Source organism: Danio rerio, chromosome 9, assembly GCF_052040795.2.
Source record: "Danio rerio strain M-AB ecotype USA chromosome 9, GRCz13ab, whole genome shotgun sequence".
Lineage (NCBI taxonomy): Eukaryota > Metazoa > Chordata > Actinopteri > Cypriniformes > Danionidae > Danio > Danio rerio.
This window is the reverse complement of record NC_141029.1, coordinates 26,883,911-26,904,919: the sequence shown is the minus strand read 5'-3', so window position 1 is coordinate 26,904,919 and position 21,009 is coordinate 26,883,911. Positions and strand designations below refer to the sequence as shown.

Below are 21,009 nucleotides of genomic sequence, written 5' to 3'. Positions count from 1 at the left end.
TGAGTGTTTATTTTACAAGCATGCAACACTTATATACAAATAGAATTGTGAATTTGTGAACATATCCCTTTGTTAAAATCGCCTAGTGAAACAAATGTCCGCCATTGTGCCAAATGGATTTGAGCAAAGTAATAATATAGTTATAATAAAATAGTTATAATGCCTATAACATTAGCATTAGCGTATCATGAGAATATGGTTCAGCATGGTATGATTACTTAATTATTTCCAAACCTTGTTCCTGAAGGCTCACCAACAAACACACCTGAATCTACTCCTCAGAACATAAGAGGAGACTCCAAAACCTGAAGTGAATAGGTCAGATAAGGGAGACTTACTGTTGGTGCTGTTGGATTCAAACTTATTTCTCCATGGGTTCTTTTAGATATAGAACTCACAATTGGTCACATTTTGCAGCACCTTATTGAAAAGAGACCATAACTATGTCAGTGAGCCTGGATTGGTTCAGAATGGCATCATTTATATTAATCCTATTTATATTAATCCAACCTGGTGTTGCGAAGGAGCATTAAGCTATTTGTCCAGCATATACATATACGTATACATACACACTGAATATGATTATGTCTGTATCTATGCATCTTAGAGACTGGGAGGATAAGCTGCTTTTACTTCAAGAAATTATGGACGAGTGGTTGAAGGTTCAAGGCACATGGCTTTACCTTGAACCCATCTTCAGTTCCCCAGACATCATGGCTCAGATGCCAGAGGAGGGACGTCGCTTTACTGCTGTCGACAAAACCTGGAGGGACACCATGAAACAAGTCAGCTTGGTGAGTTACAAAATATACCACAAGTTTGGGTTTGTTTATATCAAGAAACTCTTTGGAGAAGTTCCTGACATACCTTTTGTGTAAAACTGTAGTGTTTTCATGACAAATGAGATGGCTATGAGACACAAACCCAGACACAGTCACTCATCTAGAGACTCTTCAGCAAGTAATTGGCAACTGCAGTCTCGGTGCGATGAAAAACATCAATATCTGTTGTCCTTCTCTAAACGGAAAAAAGTAGCTTGGCTGTACCGTCAAATAGATATTATGGATTTTGTTTGGAGGGACTCAAATCTGGGGGTGTGCAGAGAACAAGGTCGCTGATCAGAATGAGGCAAGCTCTCTCCCTTCACAAGGTTTGAGAAAGTGTGTCTCTGTACTAGATAAAAATATATATTTTTTTTTAAAGAGTTTAAAGACATAAATTAATCACACTATGTGCTGAAAGTTCTAATATAGTCTCTAAAGTTCTATAAGCTTGACCATGTAAAAATAATTTATATATACCATATCTGAAGCTGCTCTGTTGAATAGCATGTTGTTGAAAATCAGTGCTGTGCTTAATTTTCCAAACTGTAATATCAACATGTCCACTAGGTGTCTCTCTTCATCTGCGGTACCCACAGAGCTGTTTGCCGTCTCCAGACTGTATTTACCCTTTTCTAATGCATTTCTAACTTTTCCCATTTGACAGAAACTGAGATAAACATTCTGTAATTAAATTCAAAATTCTGGGCTTCTTTAAGGATGTTTTCTTTTTGAATAATTCCTACACCACTCAACGATTTCCTCATAATGAACCATAAATGGCTCTTCTCGGAAAAGCAAACATATATTATTTCAGCTGGGAGGCAGGTGCTGTTGCTTGTTCTTGCTGGATTCTTGAGCAGCAGTACATAAAGAAAGGTATGCTTATGATATCAGATTCAGTAGAGTGTTTGGGGGAAACATCAGCATAGATGCAGATCTAAGCCCAGTTTATTTTTTTTCTTTGTAAGGTTAGTTCACTTCAAATTGAAAATTCTCTCATCATTCACGATCATGTCATTCCTAATCCATAAATAAATCAAAGATGACGTTTTTTTTTTTCCAAATTGAACCTCTCAAATTGAACCTCTGCTCACCAAAAACACTTTAAAACCATGAAAGTTCATAGGGTTGTGGAGCCCTGTGAAATCATGAAAATTTGGCCCACTTGTTTTAAAAAACAAACACGGTGGCCCAGTGGATAGCACTATTGCCTCACAGCAAGAAGGTCTCTGGTTTGAGTCCCTGCTGGGCAAGTTGGCATTTCTATGTGGAGTTTCATGTTCTCTCTGTGTTGGTGTGGGTTTCCTCTGGGTGCTCCGGTTTCCCCCACAGTCCAAAGACATGTGGTATAGGTGAATTGAATATACTAAATTGGCCATACTGTATGTGTGAATGAGTGTATGGGTGCTTCCCAGTACTTGGTTTTGGCTGGAAGGGCATCCGCTACATAAAACATATGAAATAGTTGGCGGTTCATTCCGCTGTGGCAGCGCTTGATGAATAAGGGACTAAGCTGAAGGATATTGAATGATTAAACTTAAGATACATGTATAAAGATTTTGTAATTTTTTTTGTAAAGTTTACTACAAATTATTGTAAAATATCGTAAATGAGATTGCGTGTTTGATAAACTAAAATAAATATATATATAAACAAACATAACAAAAACACATCTGAGAAATGGTCACAATAAATATGTTTTGGAGAAATCCACTGGGCCTATAAGGGACAGGGCCAGAGGTGACCACCTGTATTACATGTTGGACAGGTCAGCACTGCTTCAAAATGTTTATAAAGCAGTGTCGAACTAAACCGTGGCCTTTGGGGGAGCCCTTTTTTTCTAACCCGTGGGGGGGTCGCTTTGATCTTGAGAGTCCCTTGCCACATATAGGCTATAAAACACACAGGATCCCTGTCCTTAAACAGCAAAGTATAAACAAAAATCTATAAATATAAAACAAATATTTATATAATTGTAACTAATGTTACAAAGTAGGCCAAATGAACAAAACACCACGACAGATTCGGTTTACTTTCTCGCTAAAAAGTTTTGTTTTTTCCATCAATTAACTTTTTTTGACCTTTGAAAATATCTTTTGAGGGATTTTATTTTTTATTTCATCCTTGTCTAATTTTACCTGCAGTGCTTTTGTGACGGGAAAACATTCATTTATATTAAATCAACAAACACGAATATGTTTCACTTAACATCAAAAAATATAACCTCGTTATACAGCCTATCATTTTTCTATTCGCTCTATAAGATCAAGATGATGACATTAAGGACAGCATATGCTTTTTTATTTTACATAGACCTATAGAATATCATGGGATCTCACTTTTCACTCTAGTATAACATAATCGCGAATTGAAAAATGAAAGTAGCACCATTGAAAAGGGTTTCCTTTTTGTCAAGTTGTCCAACATGTTTACAGCAATGTCACAGTGTTTAAAAAAAGAACATTGTATTGGTCTACTGTATGAAGCAAATGAAACGAAACACAACGTCACATCATGTGTTTCGGGAAATGAATAAGCAGTGTCTCAACATCCATATGAAAGCATCTGGCTGTCAGTCTTTGACATGACTGGACTTTGCTCCTCAGCGCTCCCACACCTTGATGCTCATAACAAGAATAGCATCTGTAGTTACCTTTTTTTAAGTGAGGTGTAAATCTCCGTCATGCATGAATGAATTATATGTTTGCACTTTTACACGTAATAATCCATGATCACATTACACAATTAATACTGAAACCGCAAGTCAAAATAACACATTGTCAATATCTCCCCAAAACTTCACAAATCATGTTTTCAGGCTCCCCCTAACTCACACCCTGTTCATAAAGGATAAAAAGGAGTGAATATTAATTAAGTGGTTTAATCCAAGAATTCCCAATGGACTCTATCACTTTATATGATGTTCAAATTAAAATTTGGCGTTAATTTACATTTAAATAAACGTGACTTCACCCATACCTTTTTAATACATGGAAACAAACCTTACTGGTTTTTGTTTATTGAGCTTCCTGGGCCAATACTGTATATATTGTGAAGCCATTTCATGACTACAATCTCAACAAGTCTTGGTTTAAAATGCTCAAATGCCTTTTAATTTCTTATCAATTTATAAAAAATTAAAGCATCAAACCTTGGAGTGAACAGACTTACAGTGAAGGGTAAGAAATCTCTCAAATTTAATCAAATATATTTTAACTGTTTAAAAAAATAAACAATTCCTTTCGGGTTTGGAATGACATGATGGTGAGTAAATGATCACAGAATTCTCATTCTAGGACGAGCCAACCCTCTAAGTCGGGATCAGGGACATATGAAGCTATTCCGCAATTTAAAGGCTACTGTAAATGATAAGGAATGCATTGATGAAGAAAACACGATCAGCAAGTGTGAATATCTGGATCTGTTGAGCAGCCCACCTGCATGTTTCTGCACCCTGTGAAAGGAAGCGGATGATTTTCAGCATCTCTTCATTCAAGCGCATCCTGGCAGCACTCACCCTGCCGCTCTAATGTAATTCAGTGTGACGGAGGGAGAGAATCATTAAAAGAGTAATTGGCATAAAAACATCCCCTCTCTCTTTCATTACAGTCATCCAATAGTGTCTTTTCATGTTTTAAAAGGGTAATTTTGTGTAGGCTTTGGTTATTAACAACCCCTCATTACTTCCTCTCAGTCTCTGTCAAGTAACTCAGGCTGTTTTTGTCATCCAAAAGTGATCGTTAAACTTCAATCTCAGTTCGTGAACGTGAAGTCTAGTCAGCGTGGGTAATAGAAAATCAATAGCAATCCGAAAAGGGGAAAAAGCAATTATTATCTCTTTACAGGTGAGCAGCATCTGTGAGGGGTGGAGAAGGAAGGGAACGTGGTATCCAATTGTTTCCTTTCTTTCTAATGAAGGAAATGGCCTTCAAACAACCTTTGGAGGAACGTTTGAAAATCATACAGCCAATGATGAGTTTTCCTAGTGGGAGACCCCTTTCATAAATGATCTCTTTTCTAAAAGTTGGAATATACGGTTATGAATATAATCTTTTCATCACTGGATTTGAACGTTGAGAGCAGCGAATTAAAAAATGTTAGGGTATTTCTTTACCTATGATTTGCAGGCTCAGGAGCTGAGCTTGAAAACTTCTCAGCGATCTGTCTGATATAGCCAGCTACTGACAAAAATATACTTTACTGGTCTGTTAAATTATTACTGATGTTCTTGGTATCGAAATGTTTCCTCATACATGCAGTTTGTGATTTTCTTGATTATTACATTTCAGCATATACTTTGCTTGAGCTGCCTTAAATAAGGCCTTGACATTTGTTCTGAAGAGGTGTTTAAAAAGTTTGAATCCCACAGATTTATAGTAAATTGAAGGCAAAACCCATTCAACCCATGTTCTGGACCTTTTTACAAATGAAATCAAAACTAACCATATGATTTTGTTAGCTGACATAGCTTTGTGGTGGATAATCTGTGCATGTCATTAAGAAAAAGCAAAATAGTTTAGCCTCGTAATTTTTACAGTTAAACTTTCAATTATGTCTGTCTGAGGTATTTAGTATGGTTAACATACTTAACCACACCCCTCCAACTGTCAACTTTGACAACAGAAATGATGAGAAAGACGTGTCTGATATGCCGAGTTCAGACTGCACAATTTTCAAAGTTGTCACATCACAGATGTTTTTACACTGCATGACTATCTGGGCTAGTGTTTCGTCGCTGCTTTGTTTACACTGCAAGATCGATCGGCGACAGGTGATTTTACACTGTATGACTTTAGAATCATCAACAACTTTGTCCAAACTACGTCTCACAACTGAAGTGACATGGAAACAACATGAGGTCATCTAGTATATATTTTGTTAATAACTACATCATAAGAAGAAAAATGTACTTATTTTGCTCACCTGGCTTTGAAGGGAATTAGCAATTTCTCCTCAACTTTTTTCTTTTTCCACCCGGTTGTGGTATTGATCAGAAGACACGTCAATCAGACATGGGTGCTCCTGACAAATTTACACTAGTTTTTTCTCCATTTTTGGGGTCCAAATAAACTGAAAATAAGCACTTTTAACTTCTCCTCAACCTCCCGCTGACCTGCAGATACCCAAACTAGAGGATGCTGCTCTATCATTGGCTGAAGTTGTTTTCAATCAGAACACATTTCACACGGCATGATTTGAATTGTTGATAGCTCCAGATAGCATGCCAAATATCTCACAGGTGTAGACGACTCATCTGCGATTCTCTCAGATGGCGTCTTTGATAGTTCATACTGTGTAATTGTTACTCATGTACACAAGCACCGATTTGCAAGTGATTTTAGGCATTTGTTGGCGATTTCTCAAAACCTGTCGGCGAGTCAAAATCAGGGCTATATTCTTCTCCTAAAACCCTTTTCCCAATCTTCCTGAATTAAAATACAGTGGTCCCTGTGTAATCGCGGGGGGTTCAGTTCTAAAAATAGCCCGCAATTGGTGAAATCCGCAAAGTAGTCCGCTTTATTTTTTAGAATTATAATAGATGTTTTAAGGCTGGAAAACCCCCACTACACTATTTTCTCAGATAGGCATTAACATTTTCACACTTTTCTCTCTTGTTTAAACTCTTCTGTAACTTCTACCCTCCTTTACTTTGTCTAGAAGTCCAGCTTTTTGTGCAATGGTTAGCATCTTCCTCTGCCTTTTGGGTGCATCCATGGGTGCCTTTGATAGTGCAGAATGTTTTGTCAACATTATGTTGTTAACATTATTATTTGTTGAGGAGAAATCTTGCAAACATATAGTCTAACACTTTAGAGTCACACTACTAGCGATCAATGATTTATGTAAATTTGGCTAGCTGAACACATTCTGTACTTTACAGGAGACAGGGCACAGAGGAGATTGATTGACAATGATCTACAGCCAATCAGGAAGCAGAACACAATGTACTAATCAGAATGTAGAACACAATCGCTGTAAAAAAAAAAAAGTCAAAACTGCAAGACCGCGAAAGGTGAACCGCATTATGGCGAGGGACCATTGTACCTACTTTACTACATCTTATCATCTCGCAGTGGAAAAAACAAGCCACACCCCCACTGTTTTCTCATTTAATATTTTGTTTCTCTAGGAACTGTGTCACAAAATGGGTTACAAAAAAACTTTAAGGCCAATTCTTGGCCAATGGTGTCTGTTGCAAGCCACATAGATAATGTACAGTTTAGCACTGATACTGTATGTGGTGCTTACCATGCTACAGTCAGATAAAACCAAACATTGCAATTCCCAGTCCAGTGCTGTTCACAATAAGTGATACTAGAACTGGCAGCTTGCATAAACTGCCAGTACTCTCATCTGTTCTCTTTCAAGATCAAAATTGAAACTGAAACCCTTGATTTTCTCTCTCTTTCCTGCATGCAGTCTCTCTCTCTTGTGCACATTTTTGCATACTGTATTTAGAAATACAGAGCGCTATAGTGCAACATTATTACACTGCTCAATGGGACTGCCGGTTTCCGCTTCCCAGCTCCCTTTGAGAGCAGCAAGAGAGCTGCTTCAGCAAACTTCCAAGAGAACCAGATTTAAAACAAGACAAAAAGAAAAGGAAAAAAACACTGATATAAGCATTCCCCTCAACTACTTTTTTGTTTGATGAATCAGGATCCTTCAATTTTTTTCAAAAACATATAAGTATATAAGAAAGAGTGTTTTCTAAACCTGAATAAGTCATGTAAATGAATAAAATCTTAATATTCCAACGGCATATTCATGATAGTTGTACAAAGAATTGTATGATCAATGAGTCATGACTTAATTTTTTTTAATGTTAATTTAACTTTAAACTTAAGTTTTTAAGGCAATACGGCGGTTAGGCAATATAACGCGGTTTGAAAAGGTCAAGGTTTTAAAACCGCTAAAATTACTATACTATTCCTACAGTATGTGTTAGATTTTTTAGGAAAACAGTACCTCCAGCAGAGAAGATATCTAAAGATGCTGTTTTAAATTGTCAAGAAATTTGTGTTTTTAAAACTAATAAAGACTGCAGAAATTAATGATTCATTTGAATTATATGGTCTGACATGTTTACTGCTCCAAAATGTTTTAAATGTTTCTCAGAATAAAATATTTCATGTTCAAAAGGAAAACAAAAGTTTTTGCCTTTTACCTAGATGTTTACATGAACATATTTTAGAGCAGTAATCACAATACCGTCAAACCGTGATATTTTTATCCAAGGTTATCATACCTTCAGAATCTTATACCGGCCCATGCCTAGATTGCGAATTTGGATTTTTTGCATCTCCAATCTATGTAAACCTGAAACCAATATAACTCTCGATATATTTGCATTTTTTACTTGACATTTCTCACTTTCTAGCGTAGGCCTATTTCTCTTCATGGGTACATCTCTGCTGGATTTCACTGTTTCTGCCTGCGCCTCTTTACCTTGTTCGATATCCTCCAAGTCCATATTTTCAAGGCAGCTACACATCTCCATAGAAGAGGCTGATGTAGATGGTTCATCCCTACTGTCGCTTGACTTCTTTAAAGTGCTAGTTTTAAACCAGGTGTTGATTTTAATGAATATATAGTAAGCGAAAAAAAATTACGAATATACTATTACTATGCTATTGTGACACACACGTGAAATTGTGAGATGAGTGAGTATGCATAGGTTGTAAATTACATTGTAAAATTAAATTAAATTAAATTTGTAAATTTTTTTCTCTTTCATTGAATTTCTTTTTTCTCAAAAATATGACATGTGAAGTTTACCCAAGATAAATGCATAAAAATGATAAAAGATAACATTTTCCACCATTACAAACATTCTCTTGCGCACCCCTGGTGGTCAGACTGCACACCCCTAGGGGTGCACGCACCCCAGTTTGAAAACCGCTGGTGAAGCGCTGACATTTATGGATAAATGTCACTGTACTTACAAGTATTTTCTGATGCATTCATTCTGTCCCTAACATATGTTTCTTTCTTAGGACAAGCATGTCCTGGCAGTGGTGGCCATCGAAAAGATGCTAGACAAGATGAAACACAGTAACGAGTTACTGGAACTCATTCTAAAGGGTCTGAATGAATACTTGGAGAAGAAAAGACTCTATTTCCCCCGCTTCTTCTTCTTGTCCAACGATGAGCTGCTGGAGATCCTCTCTGAGACTAAAGATCCAACCAGGTACCGATAAGCTTTGCAAAGTGCTCAGTAATGACAGTCTGATTGATATTTACCATTATTTTCCAAACTTGGAAACGCTGATAGAGTTGTCAGTTAATTAATGTTACTTTCAATTTCAGTGGTGTTATGGCATTTCAATAACTATCACTTGATTATTATGTAAACAAATGCTCAAAAATTTACAGTTGAGTTTTTTTGTTGTTGTTGTAAGTCTCAATTTATTTACTATGATGGTAGACTTCTTCAGCTTTCATTGGACCATCATTATAATTGTTTTATTATTGTTAAGGATTTTTTAATTACAGGGACTTTAATTAACTTAAACCAACTTTAAACAACTTATAGACTTTGATCATTTCTTTCCCCCCATTATGAAAGTAAATAGATGTGTTTCCACTGTCGCAAGAGCCATGCAAGCCAGGGTTAGTCGCGTTTCCATAGTCACTTCTGGGGTCTAATCAGGCCAGAGCGGGACTTTTTCGGGGTCAGCGGCCAACCTTTATCGGTTCGCCGAATACCTTGTTGCTAAAGCAAGCCAGCTGGTGCTTCAGGGCGGAGTGAAAGCTGAGGCAGAGTCTGCAAGATGGTGTGCTGCTGTCATTACACTAGTTTTCCCATCACGCATGAGTACATGTGCCAATAAATAAATAAGGGAAAGAAAAATATAGCTACTGGTTAGTTCAAAATATTCTATAAAACACCTTAGACCAGGGTCTTTTGCTTACGATCGCCCTTATGTTTCCCTTTTAAATATAAGGCTGTTGCATAAAGTAATAATTAGTTTTAATTTGATAAGTGATATTTCTTTGCTGAGTCCTTCTTGATGTTTCAATGAGGCATAATAATTTTTACACCATAATAAACACACAGCCACCAGTAACTTTCAGTTACTCAAAGTCGAGAGTTTTTGTCAGGCTTAAAAGGTGTGTTTGAGCATGAAATGTGTGTGTTTAGATGCATGCATGTGTGTAAGACCGGCCAAAAGAGCGCTCGCTTCACATCTTTGTCTTTGCCACAAGCGGTTGGGTTTCTGTAGCTATATTCTACTGAAAACATTTTAAGAATTACAAATATCAGATAAAGGCTAATAAACATATTAAACAATAATAATAATAAACAGATAAAACAAATTAAATAATTAAACTAATATAAACCAAACAAAAGCTATAACAATTTAGGTAAATACAATGCAAATAAATTAAACCATTTAAGCGATTTTGAACTTTCATTTTACAAATCTGATAGATAGATTTTAGATATAGAAATAGATTTTAGATATTTTCTAAAAATATACAACGAAGTAGTTTTAAAATATTATTTATAAAGTATTTGGATACAATGATATTAATCAAATCGTGCAGGGCATTTTTGGGTGTGCAAAACTTTCAGAAGACCAGGCTAGCTTTCAATTCCTTTCTGTCATCCAGTCCTGCACTGCTTTATAATTGTATTGGGATAAACTGCATGTAAAAATATGTTCTATGACCTTAAACAAATGTTTCTGTTTTTGTATGACGTGGTAACATTTAAATATGTAATATTAAATGTAGAGCTTTATTAGAAGAATATTCATTATTTTAATTCATATATATGCTTTGGGTATTTTGGAAAGCGAGCTCACCTATATAGGTCTATATTTTATTACTGAATGTCCTGAAACACTTGCGGTTTCCTTTACTTAAGATAACTGAATAATATGCAACATCCTTAATTTATTTTCTTAAAAAACAGGGAAATACCTATTAAGTGTCGTACAGCCTACTGATAAATTCTCTCCAGGGCATTTAGGCTGAAGGTTTGACGACATCTGCCGAAACAAGGATGTTATAAAAAATGTTTTATGCAGAGTTATTAACAGATAAATTCTGTGGTTTTATATTATGGATGGTGTGTTGGGTCATCCTTTCGTTAGTGGCGATACCACTAGATGTACCATGCCAACTATTGGTTGGCGAGTAAACAAATAAAATGAATGAAAATACACAGGCCTATGCATATAGACATATAATGTAATGACGTACAGTAACGTGTAATTTGCTTGGTTCGCTTGTTTCCATTTTAATCCTTTCGTGATGATACAATGATGTGCTTTATCTGCCTGATTCCTGCTGAACTGGGGCGGGTTGTGTAAAATTTGATTTGTGGGGCATTCTGGGGGCGGGATTTGCATGCTGCGCTGCAAGTTATTGGCCTGACAGTGGAAACTAAACATAATTTCGGCCTGACTGCTCAACCTCCTGGGCATTCGGCCCGACCCAGGCCCATAAAAGCCCTGGCTCGCACTCAGGGGCGCCCCCAAGGGGCCACCCCTGTGGCCACGCCTTTGGCCACCCCAATATAATTTTGCTGTTGACATTATGTACTTATAAATTCACAACGTTTAAATAAATAAAATGCAGCCACTAAATTATTGTTGGTGTTACTGACGTAGCTGATTCATTGTCTTTCCCCCTTAGTGCTGGTTCAATGCTGAATGCTGGTGAAAGCAAACTGACGCATGCGTGCAGAAAACCACTCACGCACTCCTGTGTGAATACCGGTTGGTTGTTTGCATGCACGCTGACAAAATACGCGCCGCTCATGCGCCATGAAACGGAGTAACAGCCTTTTGTGCAGAGGTGAAAGTCGACTAAAGTTTATATAATATGATGATGATGATGATGATGATGATGTTACTTTCACTAAGCATGCCTTTAAAGCAGAAAGGAGGGATAATGAGTCAGGGAGGTAAGACTTGGCCATGATCTGGTCTAAGACCACAGATAATTCTATAATACATTTTTTGTATTCTTTAGAATTGTCATAAATAATTTTCATCCAAAAGGTTTCTTAAGTGATCTTGGCATATCACTCCAGTTGTTGTTTTCCAGTAATATTTAGGATTGATTTCTTTTATTTATTCAGAATAATAATTGTATAATAATATTAATTGTATTTATTTAAAATAAATATAAATAAATTGTTATATTTATTGAACAAATCTAACAATTCAAGGGAGGTGGGGTGTATAGGGTGGTTCGCCCAGGGTGTCATTTAAACTAGAACCGCCACTACCCTTCCCGATCGTCGTTGACAGCATGCACACACCTTCAATAGACAGCAATGGCAATTTAATATTTACCTTAAGGTACAGTATATCAATAGAAGAAGCTGCATTAATAAAATGGCTCAAAAAGTAATATGGATAAATGATATTATTAGGTATAGTGAGTGTGTATAGTAATGCCTTTTTGTTTCAGTTTGATCATTTGTTTGGGTAATTAATAAACTCATTATTCTTTCATTCATTTTCTTTTCGGCTTAGTCCCTTTATTAATCCAGGGTCGCCACAGTGGAATGAACTGCCAACTTATCCTGCATATTTTAACACAGTGGATGCCCTTCCAGCAGCAACCCATCATTGGGAATAATAAACTCATTAATCTTCATGAATTTTAGACATGGTATATACCGTATGATGTACAATAAAAGCACGTAAAAAGTTATTTATACAGTATATATATATATATATATATATATATATATATATATATATATATATATATATATATATATATATATATATATATATATATATATATATATATATATATATATATATATGAAAAGTGTTTTAAACTAAACATAGATTTTTATTTGGTTTGCACATGTACTTCCTGAATTACTTCAAGGAATAAATAGCAATATTTCAAGAAGAATTAATTAAATGAATAAAAACTACATTATTACATTTACCAAAAACAAAAATATAACATTACACTGAATTTATAATTTTTTTTGTGTGCCACCCCAAGATTTGGTGCGGCCTCTTCTGGCCACCCCTAAGAAAATTTTCTGGGGGCGCCACTGCTCGCACTGGCCCGACAGTGGAAATGCGGCTAATGAGTACTTGCAACCACCATTCTTCAAAATACCTTCTTTTTTGTTCACCAGAAGAAAGAATCTCATAAAGGTTTAAACAACAAGAGGAAGAGTAAAGGGCATAGTTTATTCAAAATTGAATATTTATTTACTTTATTCTACTTTAGTTTCTTTTTACTGAACACTAAAGAAAATATTTTAAAGAAAACCTGTAACCTTTCTATGACATTCATAGAAAGAAGGAAAACCAAATACTATGGAAGTCAAAGAAAAAAGCCAAACAGGTTTGAAACAAGTAAAGGTGAACTCATTCATTAATTAAAAATTCTAAAAATGTCAAAAAAATAAATGTCTTTACTGTCAGTTTTGATAAATGAAAGTATTAAATTTCTTTATCATCCACAACTTTTAAAGAGGTGTATATAATGCCATTACAACTGTAATCGAGCCTCTTTTGTCCGAATATTAGGCATCAAAGCATCCATATCGACTGTAGGCTATTGATCATTCTGCTTGATCTATATCTACTGGTGCTGTTACAACAGTTGCTGCGCTATTGGATATGTCAGAATTCTGTGGGTTTGCACTTTTAGTGTGGTGTGTGTGAGCTACAGTAATTTCACACTTTCTCCACATCCTCAAAGGAAAAGAGGCTTTTCTGGAAACAATGTGATTTATAGGCTTGAGGAATATTGTTTGTCAGCAGTTAACGGGATCTGATTTTGAAGGTTTCTGTTTTCAATATTCTTGCTGCTTGTGATCCACTTTGTTGATGGATTGCTCCGTAATAAGGCCAGGCTGGATGACTGCATGTCGGAAAGAACTATGTTAGCTCAGTCTGTTCTATATCAATTATTCCAAAAACGTAAGCTGATGCAAGTTTGGGTCAATTATTTTGACATGCAGCACTGTTACGATTTCTTTTTGTGAATTCCCATAAAGAGTAACTGGAAGTGAAGCTATCGCTACAATTTGATTTATCAAAAACAAATTGAATATACAACTATGGAAAAATTTATAATTTTTGTTTTGACTTAGTTTGTTTTGTATCGATGTCATTTCTTACTAATTAAAAAATATATGTATATTTTTTGCATAAAATAACAAAAAGTGAAAGTACCATATTTTTAGCTGTTTATATTCATTTTAAGACCTAGGTTTTTAAAAATATCTTAAATTATTTGGTCGAATAACCTTGACTTTTCAATCACATCAAAATAAAGACTTTATACTCGAAATTACAATCTTTTTACTTCAAATTGTAATGAAATTTAATATAAATATACACTACCTGACAAAAGTCTTATCGTCAGTCCCAGTTGTAAGAGCAACAAATAATAACTTGATTTCTAGTTGATCATTTGGAAAAGTGGCAGAAGGTAGACTTGTACGATGAATCATCTGTTGAACTGCATCCCAATCATCACAAATACTGCAGAAGACCTATAGAGGAATTACCATGTTTGTAAACATTTATGATGCACGCGCAGCGAGGTTGCAGAAAAAAACGGGAGCGCTAGCATTTACAGCAAAGGAGTGACATTCGATGCAGTACAGAGTTTGTTGTTGTCTCAGAAATTAGTTATATTGATTACATATACATATTACATATATATATATATATTATTTACATAATGCTTTCAGCGTATTATAACAGCTTGTCACCCAGTGATAAGCACAGTTGTTCTGCAAAATAAACATTAAAGTGAGCGGCGTTCGTTTAACAGGTTCAATTGTGATAGCACCCTCCCAATGAGTATTGAATAAGATGAAATGGCCAAGCATCCAGCCCGAAATATACAATCTTATTAAAGCTCCAAGTGTTTTTACAAGATAGAGAAGTTAAAGGCCTACAAGCCTTTGGATGCCAACAATTTTGTTATGTGTGGTCATGTGCAAGAAATAATGTTCCATGATTACCAGATTGAAAACTATGTAGTGCTAAAAACCTAGCCAATGAAAAGGAAAAAAAGACAGAGCTATACAAGGCCTGGTTAATCATCAACAAGCAAAACAACTACATTCTGACAGCAAACTGCACCTGTATGGCAGGGTACTTACACTTTTACATTTCATTCTTAGCATCCAGTGTCTGCAGTTTAGTTAACCATATGTAACTGTTTTTGCTGAAATCATTGCTGTAATCAAAAACGAGTAATGTGTATGATTTAGCAGAGAGTGAACTTACCTGATATAACATGAGAACTGCAGTGTCCAGCATTTTTAATTAGGTCATCACTTCATTCAGCTCCCTTTTAGCCAAAGGCATTTAAAGCAGTGTGATGTACGGTAAATTATAAATTTTTTATTTTTGGACTTTGGAATTTGGCATCCTACCGCACAACATGACATGTTTTCTATTGCAACCAGTCTCTTTTTGCAACCGAGGACCTGTGTGACATTATATGTGATGTAGGTTGGAAATTCCATTATTGGAACCCGCATGGACCCAAGATTCTTACAGAAATCAGTCAAGTTTGGGGATAGAAAAATCATGGTTTGGGGTTACATTCAGTATGGGGGCATGCGAGAGATCTGCATGGCAGGTGAATGGCAACCTCAACAGCCTGAGGTATCAAGACATCTGTGCTGCCCATTACATTACAAACCACGGGAGAGGGCAAATTCTTCAGCAGGATAGCGCTCCCTCTCATACTTCAGCATCCACATCAAAGTTCTTGAAAGCAAAGACGGTTAATGTGCTCCAGGATTGGCCAACCCAGTCACTAGACATGAACATCATTGAGCATGTCTGGGGTAAGATAAAGGAGGAGGCATTGAAGAGGAATCTTGATGAACTGTAGGAGTCCTGAAAGAATGCTTCTTTGCCATTTCAGATGACTTTATTAATAAGTTATTTGAGTCATTGCAGAGATGTATGAATGCAGTCCTCCAAACTCATGGAAGTCATACACAACATTGATTCTTTTTCCACTGCACCATGACTTTATATTCTATACTGTAATTTATTTCTGTTAAGTGACAAGACTTTTGTCTAAGCAAAGTTAGACCTTACTGTTCAAATGATCAACTAGAAGTCAAGTTATTATTTGTTGTTCCTAAAACTTGAATAAGCGACAAGACTTATGTCAACCCCATACTGAATAAATCCAGAAAAAAAAAATTTCACTAGTACTACTGGAAATCAGTATTTCCCTGGCTTTAGTACAGTATACCTAATAATTCACCTTGATCTTGAATGTAGGCTGGATGTAATTTACTGTAACATGAAATGAGAAGCACAACATTCACTCTGCAGAGCTATAATCTCTGTGATATTTATGAATATATCTTATGCTCTGACATAGCCTACTTTGGCACTTCTCCCAGGGCACATCCAACTGATGTTATGCCGCCTACCTAACCAATGCTGCCTACAAGAACATTTAGCATTTGAGGCCTCAAAAGGAACAGGGAAGGACAAATGAAAAGCAATTTAGCTTCACCTCGGCCTCCGAAAACCCAATTTGAACCCCTTAAAACTCAGTATTTACTGTGGGAATTTAATTATAGTGCTTTTTCTTTTCCCTGTGACACTCTGGCCTACTTTCTCTGCTGTGGCTCCCCTGTGCAGGCCCTTAACGTATAAGCAAATCTTGTTATATTTCACCCCAGGTATTTGTTTAATGATGAATGATGATGCCTCAAATTCTAGTTCAAATTGCAGTACTATAGGGCTTATGGTTTTCACAAAACTAGCAATGTTCTGCTCTTTGAGTTCAGTTCCAACCACCTCTCTCTTGCTCCCCGTGTCTCATTCTGCCAGTGTTGCAGTGTCTCTCATCTTTTATGACACTCTCACTTCTGTGGCATTTGAGAAGAGATTTAAAGTTTGCTGAAGAATAAAGTGTGAACTGCAGCAGCTGTTTGGCAGAGGTGTGGGTCACAAACTACCTGAGGGTGGATGTGATAATAAATGAAGATAAAAGTTAATAGAGTCGCTGACTCCAGGTGATTCAGCGTGAAAGTTGTCTGCGATATCATCAGGCAGGGTTGCACATCTGAGTGTAGCTTTTTCTTTGAACCCGAGATTTCTTAACACCTCTGTATTGCAGAAACATAATCGGGGTTTAATTGGTTTCGCATGCCCCCGCTGATGAAATATAGAACTTGCATTGGAAAAGGGCAACAGTTTACTGATGGCTTTATGTTCCAGGGTGCAGCCTCACCTGAAGAAGTGCTTTGAGGGTATTGCTAGCGTGGTGTTCACTGATGTTTTGGACATCACTCATATGAGAAGCAGTGAAGGTGAGGTGGTGGAGCTACTAGATATCATCTCTACCTCTAAAGCTCGTGGGCAGGTGGAAAAATGGCTCCTGGAGCTGGAGAATGGCATGCTTCGCTCTATACACAAGGTACAGAAATATATGAACTTTCTCTGAGTCAGAGGATTTCTCAACAGCAAAAAAAATGGAAGATATATAATTGGATTTGATTTTGTTTAACTCGCTTGTACTTTAAATGTTTCTGTTGACAAATCTTTCACAGAGGTAATTGCTTGTGGCTGTACAATGACGGATGTTTTGTTTGAATCTTTTACATATTTACAATGCCACTAAAAGGCATTTACATACTTTGAACTGTTTTATATTTTTGGAAGCACTCTAAAGCTTTAGGGCTCTATATTTAACTTATGTTTTTGCCTTTTGTGAACAGAAAATCTTTATAATTTCAATGTGGGGAAACAAAGTCTAGACATTTCTTTAGTAAGATGCATAGTGAATGCATAGTGAATCTTTTTCTCAAATGTCCTTTTCTTGCCATAAAATCATTTAGTGAAATGTAAAATTCAATAGACCAAAATCTTTTCAACAGATAAAAAAGATTTATTTAACTTTAACTTAACTTATTAATAAATGGGTGAATTTAATGATAAGCAAAAGCATCATAAAATCACACAAAGTCAAATTGGTGGATGTCATATCCATACTACATATATATATATATATATATATATATATATATATATATATATATATATATATATATATATATATATATATATATATATATATATATATATATATACAATTTTGTTCAAGCGTTGTCCAATGTGTGTGACTCCAAAAGAGCATAAATATATTTATTTTCCTCCTAATATTAACAACTGCATGCTCAATCCATGCTATTGATTCAGGCGCGACCGGCCAAGCCCCTCCGTCTGGATGATGTCACGTAATTTGTGACAAACGTGGGATAGCATGTGATGCTCTCCACATGTAGCAAAACCATAGAGCGAAACACATTGCAAAATGGAAAAATGTACGTTTGTGTACTCCTGGTTTGAGAAGGACGAGTTTAAACAGTGGCTCATACCTGTCACTGAAAAGTTCTGTTGCATGGTTGTGCTTCATTGATTTATTTAACTACAACTATTTATCAACAACTCTTTAAATCAAAGGTTTGATACCGATTAGAACTTGAAGTGGCAATGAGGTCTTAAAATATTTTAAAAGGGTGTTTAAAAAGTCATAAAAAGGTATTGAAATTGACTTTAGGATTCCTGTATATAGCCTGATATATAAATATCTAAAAATTTCTATAAATTTTATTTTTTAAACTGGCTCCTTTGTAAAGTTTCAGTAATATTACTTTTATGGCAAAGAACAAGACCTTTTTAAGGTCTTTAAAGTGAAATAATTCAATGTAAACAAAGGAGGCTGAGAAAAATGTTTATTTTGATGTAAATTTCAGATTGCACTTAGAGGTTTTTGCACCTGAACTGTTCATATATAATTTTTGCTATTTTTGAAATGTAAAATGGTAAAACTATGAGTAAAACTATGCTTCCGGCTCCTGGCTGACAGGTGATTGGAAAGGCATGTGAAGCATATCTGAATGATCTAAGGATCAATTGGGTCAGAGCCTGGCCGGGCCAGACGGTGCTTTGTGTGTCGCAGGTTTACTGGACAAAGGACATTCATGAAGCCATTGCAAAGGGACCAAAGGTATGTTAAACTGTTGTATGCTTTCCAGAACATCAAGTTCTTATTCTATACTATATATGGTAGTGTTTTGTTGTTCTGTGATTTGCCATTAATTACAATATCTAGGCAATATATGGTGTATAATGTATATACTTTACATTCAGAATCTTAAGCTGTTGTCATCGTCTCTAAAAGAACATACATTGGCAATGTTTTGTTGTTGTTTTTAGTGTTTCTTTTATTATACTGTAGTGAGTAATTGGCTGTGGTTTGACAGTTTTTGCTCAGAGTTAGGGTTCAGGGTTAGTTCATACGAAAATTAATTAATAACTAGTTATTATTTACTCTCCTTCATGTCATTTTGAAACTGAAATGTTTGCCAATTTTTTTTTTTTTCACCAATTGCTCACAAGGACATTTTACTTACTATCAGCAACTTTGCAAGTATGTCAACCTATATTACCAACCATAATCGACTCCTTCTAACCAGGTAGTTGACCAGGTTTTTAAAGTCAACTGCATGTCTTAAGTGGACCATAAAGATAAAGTGTTAGTCTGTTTGTAGGAAGCAGGATAATGTGTCGACATTATCTGCTTTATTTTGAATAGGATTTATTTTCAATCAGTGTCTGTCTTACTGCACACTCGTATAGCATCCTATTAAATGACTGAATTGTTATTCTGTTTTCAGGCTCTTCAGGCTTATCTGGAGCAGAACAATACTCAGATAGATGACATTGTCACTCTGGTTCGTGGAAAGCTTTCCAAACAGAACCGAGTGACACTTGGAGCACTGGTGGTGCTAGACGTTCACGCCCGAGATGTATTGGCATCTCTGGTACAGAAGGGTGTTGATGATGAGACCAACTTTGAGTGGCTCAGCCAGCTGCGCTACTATTGGATTGTAAGCCAGTTTGAGTGTGATTAAAAATGATATGTGTGTGACCTTGTTTGTTCAAAGTTATTGTTTTGTACAGTCAGAAGATCTGCTTTGATTTGCTTTTTCTCCTCTTGATATGATTATTTGACCCTGTCTGTAAAGGAGAACCAGCTTCATACAAAGATGATCAATGCAGGCTTGGCGTATGGCTACGAGTATCTTGGAAACACTCCACGACTGGTGATCACCCCTCTCACTGATCGCTGCTATAGGTCAGGATGATTTACATTATGCACAAAGATCAAAAGCAACTACTTTTCTATGTAGCTGCATTTAGAAGAGGCTCTTCAAACAACCATTTAATTGGGTTGTAAGTTTGATTTGTACATTTGATCAAGCCTTGGAGGTCATACAAGGCTTCGTTTAAAAACATTGTACTGACATCAAGCGATCATTCTTTCAATGGTAGTGTGTGTTATCTCTGAAAATAGTTTGAATAATTTGTTTATATTTTTAAATTAAGTAGATTATTTTTACTGAACACGACATTCCTGCAATTTTTGACATGCTTTCTTTTTCAGGACTCTGTTTGGAGCTTTGCATTTACATCTTGGTGGAGCCCCCGAGGGACCTGCAGGTACAGGCAAAACCGAGACCACAAAAGATCTGGCTAAAGCCATAGCTAAGCAGTGTGTAGTATTCAACTGCTCTGATGGCCTGGACTACATTGCGCTTGGCAAGTTCTTTAAGGTAAACACTTTTGGGAAGTCTTCAGATTTAGTTCACAAGATTGACACAAGTAAAAAATAAATAAATCCAAATATAAAAATTGAAATCTCAGTGAAATATTGTAACAGGATTTTGGCATTGGCTTAGTGTAATAGACATGCTGATGGCCATGTTACAGAAAATAACACACATGAGGTCAAACACTATCTGTCCGAAAAAAAAAAAAAAAACTCTCAGGCAGAAGAGCACAGCACTGACTTACACAGCCATCACTGGTTGCTATAGTAATAGATTTAGATCAAAATTGTTGTGGTACTGTTAAAAAATTTAAGTAAAATTAATGTTTTCAAAAGAAAAGTACTTAATAAAGCATAATAAAGTTTGTTTTATCTAATCTTTTATTGACCCTACAAAATAGTATTTATTAAACTTAATCTTTTCTAAATCTAGGGTTCAAGGTCTCGAGAACTCCCCCTTATTTAGGGCTAATGACAAATTAGGAATTGCTATATAGAGATATACTGCTGATTAAGAGCTTGACTATAGTGGCAATTTAGATTGGTCAATTCACTTGTGACGGATGTCTTTAGACTGTGG

The 21,009-nt window shown here is 35.9% G+C and overlaps 1 protein-coding gene across 2 annotated transcripts in view; it reads left to right on the top strand.

Annotated features, from left to right (window-relative positions):
- The window catches only part of dnah7 (dynein, axonemal, heavy chain 7), a 103,710-nt gene that overhangs the window by 12,311 nt on the left and 70,390 nt on the right, over positions 1-21,009 (top strand). For both annotated transcript variants that reach the window (XM_087267872.1, XM_087267873.1), the window contains 7 exons: positions 608-794; positions 8,822-9,015; positions 17,033-17,231; positions 18,684-18,824; positions 19,495-19,707; positions 19,846-19,955; positions 20,265-20,433. In XM_087267872.1, the coding sequence (XP_087123998.1) occupies positions 608-794; positions 8,822-9,015; positions 17,033-17,231; positions 18,684-18,824; positions 19,495-19,707; positions 19,846-19,955; positions 20,265-20,433 (1,213 nt within the window). The remainder of the gene's footprint in view (positions 1-607; positions 795-8,821; positions 9,016-17,032; positions 17,232-18,683; positions 18,825-19,494; positions 19,708-19,845; positions 19,956-20,264; positions 20,434-21,009) is intronic.